At 36.9% G+C, this 9,465-nt stretch overlaps 1 protein-coding gene across 1 annotated transcript; it reads right to left on the bottom strand.

Annotated features, from left to right (window-relative positions):
* Positions 1–269: 269 nt before the first annotated feature.
* hal (histidine ammonia-lyase) lies at positions 270–8,828 on the bottom strand. Its single transcript, XM_059336168.1, has 20 exons — positions 8,551–8,828; positions 7,644–7,704; positions 7,494–7,521; positions 7,338–7,412; positions 7,178–7,250; positions 6,970–7,036; positions 6,841–6,878; positions 6,592–6,717; positions 6,311–6,450; positions 6,092–6,139; positions 5,624–5,771; positions 5,393–5,488; positions 4,922–4,980; positions 4,701–4,781; positions 4,174–4,239; positions 3,918–4,083; positions 3,197–3,331; positions 1,808–1,916; positions 1,618–1,687; positions 270–708 (listed from the first exon to the last, which is right to left on the bottom strand). Exons 1-20 carry the CDS (start codon positions 8,795–8,797, stop codon positions 571–573), a joined length of 1,971 nt encoding a protein of 656 aa, XP_059192151.1. The 5' UTR covers positions 8,798–8,828; the 3' UTR covers positions 270–570.
* Positions 8,829–9,465: the final 637 nt, after the last annotated feature.

Raw genomic sequence — 9,465 nt, 5'->3', positions numbered from 1 at the left:
TAACTGGACTAGGGAACTATTGTTAAATACGTCCGCACAAAGAAAACAAAAGCAATGTTAATATGAATCCAAGAGCACATTCCTCTGTGTTTACGCAGAGTGTGCAAATGATTAAGATACAAAAAGACAAATAAATAGTTAATAGCTAGTCGTGCTCTTAAGAAAACCAAACAAAGCCATTGCGACCACAGGTCGATACCACTATCATTTTTTGATGGTTTTCCAATTTGTAACAGAGCAAAAAGGCAAACTTTAATATTTTATTTGAAGTTTACATTACGCACAATGAGTCGACAGAAAATCAGCAACCATTTTGACATTGAATCTGTCTTTAATTTTTCATACAAAACATCACCATGCACACTGGTAAATTAAAATGGCATTTTTTCTGACATTTTATTGGAAAATAGAGAGGATTATTTAAGAAATGCATCAGCAGCTCATTGGGTTTTCCCTCAAGTAAAGTACCTCAAAGTTATACGTAAGTACTTTACTTAATGTAAATGTACTTTAATCAGTGGTGGAAAGTATCTTGATGACAGAACAGTAGTCGGAGATAAATCACTCCTGCTATTGAATCTCATGACGAACACGCTTCCTCGGCGATGCTGGAGAGTCCAGAGAGAAAGCAGTCGGAGAGACGGGACGGGACTCTGGGATGTATTCTGTCTGATACTTCTCAATATAAGGTTTGGCCACGTTCCATACCTAAAAATATAAAATGTCACTTAAAAATCACAATTTCCTGTGCAGTGGTGGAAGAACTATTCCAATCTCTTATTAAGTAAAAGTACAAATGCCACAATGTGAAAATACTCCACTACAAGTCCTTCATTCAAAACTTACTTTAGTAAAATTACAAAAGCATCAGCATCAAAATGTACTTAAAGTATCAGAAGTAAAATTACTCACTATGCAGAATGGACCCAATTAGATTGCAATACAGTTTATATTCTAAATATTATAAGGTTATTATTATTGATGCAGTCTAATCACTTTGAATGTATCATGTTTTTTATGTTAAATCTTGACATGTAAAGTAACTAAAGCTGTCAGCTAAATGTACAATACTTTCCTGAAAATGTAATGAAGTATAGTTACATTAATGGAAATACTCAAGTAAAGTGCAAGTACCTCAAATTGTGCTTAGTCAAATGTACTTAGTTACCTTCCACCACTGGTATTGACTATATGAGACAACACATTTATGCATCAATATAAATAATCTAATCTATATGTAGAATATATTATTCAATTATTTGTATTGATGCATTTATGTAAGCCTTATTTTAATTTCTGTAAAGATAGAACTCAAGTCTAAACACTTTAAATGTGTCATGTTTTTCATGTTAAATCTTCACTTGAAAAGTAACTAAAGTTGTCGGCTAAATGTAGTGGAGTAAAAAGTACTAATATTTGCATCAACATTTAGTGGAGTATAAAGTTACATAAAATGGACATACTCAAGTAAAGTACCTCAAAGTTGTACTTAAGTACAGCACTTGAGTAAATGTACTTAGTTACATTCCAACATTCTCCCTTTGGAGTTTATATGCACATGCAGATTGGATTCATTTTTACAGCAACATAAGAATTGACATAAGATTGGTCACTTGCCTTCTGGTCAAGTATAAGACGGTGAACAGCTTCGATGTCTGGAGACATGAATCTGTCTTTCATCCACGGCCTGTTAATGGCAGACAGGAGAAGAGACAGACAGAAGTGGAACAGTGGATAAATATTAACTTTTCTGCACATCATTTCAGTGGACTGAAAGTTGTGTATCTACCGCGTCTGTTTGACTTACTTGACCACAGCGCGCACAAGTTCATAGACCTTCTCCAGCGGTGTAGTGGTACGAAGTGGGCGGAGGAACTCAATACCCTGACAGGCTGCCAGCAGCTCGATGGCGAGGACTGATCACAGAAAACGTCCATTAGACTTGACTAAAAGGGATAATATTGCAAACTAGTTCACTTCTTCAATTTGTTTATAAAAGGATACTATTTTCTAAAAATTTAGGTTGGTAGTATTTTTTTGTGGTGATTACTTCAATCACAATTTAAAACATTAAACAGTCTTGTCTGTGCAGTACGTTCACAGTCCTGAATGCATTGAAGTAGAGTACACTATATGAGGGTCTCGACCAAATCTTAGGCACGATATGACACTGAATAGTGCAGGATTATTAAATCTCACATTAAATGCTTCATTACTGCTTTGGATTCAGTTATAAAAGTTTTAAACTGTGGTATCACAATTTAATTTTTAAATTGATAAAAAAAATTAGCTTTCAATTTATTTTTTTAAAATCAAATTTAGCAGAATCCTTGTAGTTTATATTAAACGGTAACTGTTTGATGAGCTTTGATTTACAACAAGGCAAATGTTTGCTGGTGCACTTTTATCCACGGTCGATTCACACTGGCACGATTTTCAGCACTGTTACCTTTGCACATTTTTTTTGGCATCAGGAACTGGATGTTGCTGCTTTTTGCATTTGAAGCTCACTTAAAGTTAAATAGTTATCAGAACTTTTTATAAAAATGCTGATGAAGTTGAACTTTATCCCTTTATCAGGTAAAGAACTATACTTGGTAACTTCAGGTAATATTTCAAGGAAAGTTGCAAATTGACTAGATTAAAGTGGCAAATCTACAAGAAAAAAGTTGCAGATTTAAGAGATTTAAAGTGGCAAATCTGTGCGAAAAAAGTTGCAAATTTACAAGAAAAAAGCAACTTTTTTCTCCCAGATTCACCACTTTAAATCTCATAAATCTACGAATTTTTTTCTCGTAGATTTGCCACTTTAATCTTGTAAACTTTTTTCTCAAAATATTATTTTCGTATGTTTTTTTGTTTCACCTTCTGGCTGTATGTAATATCCTCCAATATTCTCTAGGGTTGAAATTTGGAATTTGCAAGTATTTCAATGAGTGTCCTATTAAGGGTTATTCAACTGGACTATGTAGCAGCTTGTGCAACTGATTCTGTTATCGTTTTAAAGTTGGCCATTCAGTGTTTTAGCTTTCATACCGATTAGTTTATCTGAACTACATTAGATGACATTGTAAAGTTGTTAATTACTGTGTTTTTACCTTCATGCCTTGCAATGACTGAAATTGGAATTTCTTTTAAATATTAAACATAAAATAGTAGCAAAATGCAATATACCAGGATTGTTTAAAAGCCTCACCTTGCTCCACATGCTCAATGACCCTTAGGGCTTTCCTGGCAGCCCAGCCTCCCATGGACACGTGGTCCTCTGTGGCAGCACTGGTGGACAAGGAGTCCACAGATGATGGATGACACAAAACTTTATTCTCTGAAACTAGACATTTTAAAATTGGAGATAAGAGTCATGGTTGGTGCCAAAACAGAGCAGAAATGAACATAAATACAGATACAGACACGTATTTCCTATTCTTTGTATCCCCAGTGTATGCTCTTTTTAAATGTATTTGTTTTTAATGTTTTAAAAAAAAAAAATATATATATATATATATACATACATACACACACACATATATATATATATATATATATATATATATATATATATATATACATATATTATTATTATTATCATTATTATTATTATTATTTATTTATCTCCTTTTCCGTCTGTTTAAAAACAAAAAGAGGCTTGTTGTATGAACATGTGTGTGTGTCCTGTGTAATTTCCAGCTTCTGATAAAAAATGTAAATTATGAAAAAAATTAACAATGATAACTTTTTAACACACGCATATATATTTTAATAAAAATATTCTACTTGAAATTCATAATTCAATATTAAAACCTATTGAATTAAACTAAACTAAATTAAACTTAAATATATTTTATTCAACATAAAGTAGCATAATTCACTTTACTGTTGTCAGTAATGCATTTAGTTGTGTTTTTCTGCACACTAACCCAGGGCAGCAGCGGTGCAATGAGCGATCATGAAGCCTGAGTTGAGTCCTCCCTCGTTGACGAGGAAGGCTGGCAGCTCGCTCAGAGACGGGTTACACAACCTTTCGATCCTCCTCTCACTGATGGAGGCCAGCTCGTGGACTGCAATGGCTAAAAAGTCCAGAGCCTAAAATGAAGGAAAGGGCAATGAAAGATATGACAACAAAATCTACAACAAATACCAAAAAAATATTTCAGGAGTCACAAACATAGATACCTTTGCCGGGTATTCGCCGTGGAAATTCCCACCCGAAATGGTCTCACCTCTTTCTGCAAATACCATCTGGTCGTGATGTTAAGAAAAATTAAAGTATGTCTGATTTCCTATATAATACAATATAGAACCTAGAATTTGTAATTGAACTAACGATTATTTTCATTATTGATTAATCTGCTCATTATTGTCTTGGATTCGTCTATAAAAAGTATGCAAATATTGAAATATGTCCATCCCAAGGTAATGTCTTTAAATGTCTTGTTTTGTCAGTCCAAACCCAAATATATTCAGTTTAATATGATATAAAATAAAAAAGCATGAAATCTTCATATTCGAGAAGCTAGAAAAAGCATTTTCTGCCATTTATGAATGAAGAATTACTTTGTTTATTAATCAATTATCATAATAGTCAATAAGTTTGCTAATTGTTGCAGCTCTAGGTTGAATTCATTTATAGTTTTGAGTCTTTTTGTGCATCTGCATTCATGCAACAATTACACAGAAACAGTTTTGCTGAGGAAGGATACAGGATTGTCAGTGGCACTGTTGATTTCTGTATTGATGATGTTCTGGACAAATTTGATTGTGTCGTTGGTGACTCCATGAACCTGTGTGCAGAAAAAGAAAAATATGCTCAAAAACAACAATAAAAAAACAAAACACCAGAGTGTTTCCACACAGTTAAGTCCTGAGGGAGAAACTTGTGATTTTGGAATGTATAAATAAACTTGACTTCACTTGAGGTTACCTGAGGACAGCATCTCATGGTGTAGGCATCCTGGACTCTGTCACAGAACCGGTGGCTCTCTGGAAACACCAGATGACAAACATTAAGCACTGCGTGTTTAATGGTGCAATGCAGGAATATTATATTCCCAAAGGCTATACTTTATTAATCCATCTGGTGAGATACACCCTCCACATTTGAACCATTCAAACTATTTATGAGCTGTGGGCAGCCGCAGCACTGAAACCAGTACCTTGATTGAGAGCAGTGGTTGAATTATTCCTTACAGATGTTTGTGTTTAAATAAACATCTGTCAAATATAGTGTAACATGCAAGCTGCACACATCGTGGCCCTGTAGGCATAGACAGTTTTGAAAACAGGACACGCTTCTTGCTGTGAAGCAACAGTACTGACCAAAGTGTATTACAACAAATCTGTGATTATTTTTAAAATGTGTTGTCTGTTTTAGAATATTGGCCTGCCCTCTGACCTGCAATCTGGGATGGGTGGTGATCAGAGTCCAGCAGCGAGCGGAAGCGTAGGGCCACCTCGATCTGTCCTGGGTGGGGCCGCAGCGCATGGATGTCTGCAGGGGGAGACCAAGAAATGAAGAAGGAAGGAAGAGATGCAGAAACCTGCATCTTTAATGTAAATATTTCCTCTCCAGTTTAGTGTGATTTTGTCCATCACCACTGCTGCTGCTGCTGCTGCTACTGCTCACCACTGTCAAAGGCCTTGGTGGTTCCTTTTAGCACCTCCAGGGTCAGAGCAGCAATGATGTCCGCCTGCCGCGCAATCGCCTGGGCTCTCTCCACGGCCTCCGCCCCCAGAGAAGTGATCATCTGGGTCCCATTGATCAGAGCAAGACCCTGTGAGGGAAAGAATACAACAAATCGTATATGGTGCATTCCAAGAGCATGGTATGTGGATTTTGTGTACGCTAGAAATAAACTCGCTGACTTTGAGGTGACAGTTTATCACTGTAAAATAATTGAATGCACATGGTTCTCTATCAGACTGCATCTCTGAAGACTCTGCCGAAGATGAATTGTGGGAAAAACCCACAACTGATAGTGTCTTGGAAACGAAGGGAAGGCCAAAAGTGTAGAAAGCACAATGTGTTCCCACTGAACCCTGGGTCGGGTTAATTTGTGCGGGCAAATCAAATATGGTTGGTTTTAAACATTACCTCTTTGGGCTTTAGTGATATTGGTTTCAGTCCATGGGCCTCCAGGACCTGGCCAGAGATGAAAGCAGAAAAAACATGAAAAGGGTCAAGTGTCATCAAAAAGCAAACATGTTTTCCTATTGGACCTTGCAACCTGTCACAGGCACATTTCCTGCAGCATGAAGCAAGTCATTGTTGTACAACCATGAAAAAGTTTACATAAGGTCTATAAGGTCTTACATATTTAGCATCTGCCCATCCACTCTTGGGAGACCACATTTTACCCTCTCCCATCAGCCCCAGGGCCAGGTGAGAAAGGGGTGCCAGGTCTCCGCTTGCACCCACTGTTCCCTTCTCCGGGACGAAGGAGAGGCAGGACGCTGCAGGGCAAAGTGAGTCAGAGATGAAGATAAGTCATATGACAGTCCGCTTTCCCCATACTGATCCCTGATTGAAGTTATCAGCAGTGAACAGTAGCTGATATCCCGGGTCAGATAAGGTAAAGTGAGGCTCGTGGTTACCGTTGAAGGCTTGGATCATTGCATGAAGGGTTTCCAGAGAAATCCCACTGTGCCCTTTGGCCAGAACATTGATCCTCAGAGCGAGCAGCATGCGGGTCCTTTCTGGACTTAGCGGGTTTCCCACACCTACACACCACAGCATGACATTGATAAAAACAGTATAAAACCAAAAAACAACATTCCAGGGGCACTAATCTTGAAATGTTAAATTCTAGATGAAATACTGAGCTTTGCAGAGAGTTTTATTACCTGCTGAGTGTGACCGCACCAAGTTCTCCTGCAGCTCCCTGTGAAGCAAGCAAACAGCAACACATAAAAACTTTCCCCAACAGAATATTTAACATTGACAAAGAAATTATTTTTTTAAATAGTCTTTACTTGAGCTTGCTGACAGGAATGACTGTTCGGGCAAATTTGCCAAAACCTGTTGTGATTCCATAGACAACTGGAGGACAAAAGAGAGGCAAATGCAGGAAACTGTATATAACTGAGATATTTCTGCAATACTGTTTTGATTTGTTTTCAAAGTAACTGGTTACCATTAAGATCAATACATTAAAGTCTTTATCCTTGTGTGTATACTGACCTTTGTTTTCTTTGACAATGGTGTCCAAAAGCTCTCTGGCTTGCACAACTTTTCTCTCTGCCTCTGGAGTCAGCTGAAAATGTTGGCAAGAGAATGATTAAGATAGGTCAACGATTGAATAAACCAGCCATGACAACAAATACAATTTGTTGATCATTACCTTTATCTTGTAGAGTCCTCTTCCTAAGTTGACCAGATCTGTCGATGTCAGGCTGTTGCCGTCCAAGGAAATATACTGCATAGGGAGAGCCGTGTTACATATCAAAATCTGTGTTATATGTTTTAAATTTTAATAGAGAATGTTGCTAACACTTACCTCTGCAGGTTCTCTGTATGCTGCTGTGCTATTTCACAGTCTAATTAAGGATAACAATATTCCAAAAAATATAAAAATAATATATTACTTTGTCCTTTAGTGTAGTCAGTACAGTGCTATGGCACTATTACTACACCAGTGAAAGGATACAGGTGAGAAACTCCAGGCTCACACGGGATAAAGTCAGGACACATGGTGTCGCCTTCAATAGCTGCAAGCACAGAATATAAATTCACATTATACACATTTCTTCTTACTGGTAGATAATGCAACTACATTTATTGTCTCGTGTAGTCGATACCAGTGGTGGAATGTAACTGAGTACATTTACTCAAGTACCGTACATAAGTACATTCTGAGGTACTTGTACTTTACATTACATTACATTACATGTCATTTAGCAGACGCTTTTGTCCAGACACTTTACTTGAGTATTTCCATTTTATATAAATGTATACTTCTACTCCCCTACAGTTTGAGGCACATATTGTAGTCTTTACTCCACTACATTAAGCTGACAGCTTTAGTTACTTTTCAGGTAAAGATTTAACATTACAAACATGATCAATTTAAAAATGATTACACTTTAAAAATAAATAAAAATAAACCTCATAACAGCATATTAATAAGTTAAAATGAGCCCTACCTTGAAAAATAATAAAACACTGCTTAAATAAATACATCAATACAAATGTGAATGCAATTTTTTTAAATATAAAAAATAAAAAATAATATATTTTTGAATGTTCATAACAATCTGAGTGAGGCCATTCTGCGTAATGAGTCATTTTACTTTTGATAGGCTACTTTAAGTACATCTTGATGCTGATACCTTTGTACTTTTACTTAAATAAGTTTTCAAATACAGGACTTTTACTTGTTGTGGAGTAATTTAGCACTTTTACTGTAAGTACAGGATCTGAATACTTCTTCCACCACTGGTCGATACATAACTAACCATGCACAATTACGCTGCGCAATTACGCACAGCTAGTGTTAGTAGTCCCCCAGATGTAAGGCACACATTTCTCATATTTTAAACGCTTGCGGTCATTACCGAGCTCGACAAAGTCATTATCCTCCAGCACATCCTCGATGGTGTCATCCGCGTCCAACAAACCCAGACCCTGGCACCTGCGCACAACAAAAGGAGTATCCTTCACCGCAATGATGCCGCCGTTGTCCGGTTTGTTCTTTATGTAGCGTTTCAGAGCTTCGAGTCCGAGCCACCGGATGGTGTTGGTGGTGTCCCGGCAGGGCACTGCCAGCCACTCATCTCGGATGTGGATAGTAAAACAAGGCATTGCACTTGAGCGGGACTCTGCTGCAGTGAGCGCTGCTCGCTGCTCCCCAAGGTACCACCTTCAACCACCTAAAGTCCGGCCGCCAATCAGACGCGCCGCTCGGGAGCCACGCCTCCAGGGTGTCACACCTCTGAGGGACCACTGACCTCCACAGGTCGGTCACATAGATTTTTGGACATAGTGACCTAAACTTTGCATTCACGTGACTTAATCACAGAAACATGAAAGTGTTCCGGTGTTGGAAGGAGACAGTCATGATGAACAGTTGACAGGTAAACCTATATTTTACTTTGTTAAAACCGAACCAAGTATTGCTTTGTTTTTATATCATATAACCCTTTCATTTATTTATTTATTTATTTATTCATTATTATTATTATTATTATTATTATTATTATTATTATTATTATTATTATTATATTTATTTTGAATATTTAAAAAAATATTTAAAAAAAAATAAAAATTATTCAATAAGTGAATTTATTCCTCAAAATGCCTTAATAAAACTTAATCATATAATAATTGGTAAAGAAATTAAAGAGAGCAGGTGTTCTTTTGATGCCTGCATGTAAGCGTTATAGGAGGGGGAAGCAACATTATGAGCAACTCACTTGGTTGATTCAACAGGATGATGGGTGGTAGGGGAGCAGCAATTTAATCTAAATTGA

Source organism: Centropristis striata, chromosome 6 (genome assembly GCF_030273125.1).
Source record: "Centropristis striata isolate RG_2023a ecotype Rhode Island chromosome 6, C.striata_1.0, whole genome shotgun sequence".
Lineage (NCBI taxonomy): Eukaryota > Metazoa > Chordata > Actinopteri > Perciformes > Serranidae > Centropristis > Centropristis striata.
Note: the sequence above shows the minus strand (reverse complement) of the source record. Positions and strands in the feature narration are given on the sequence as shown.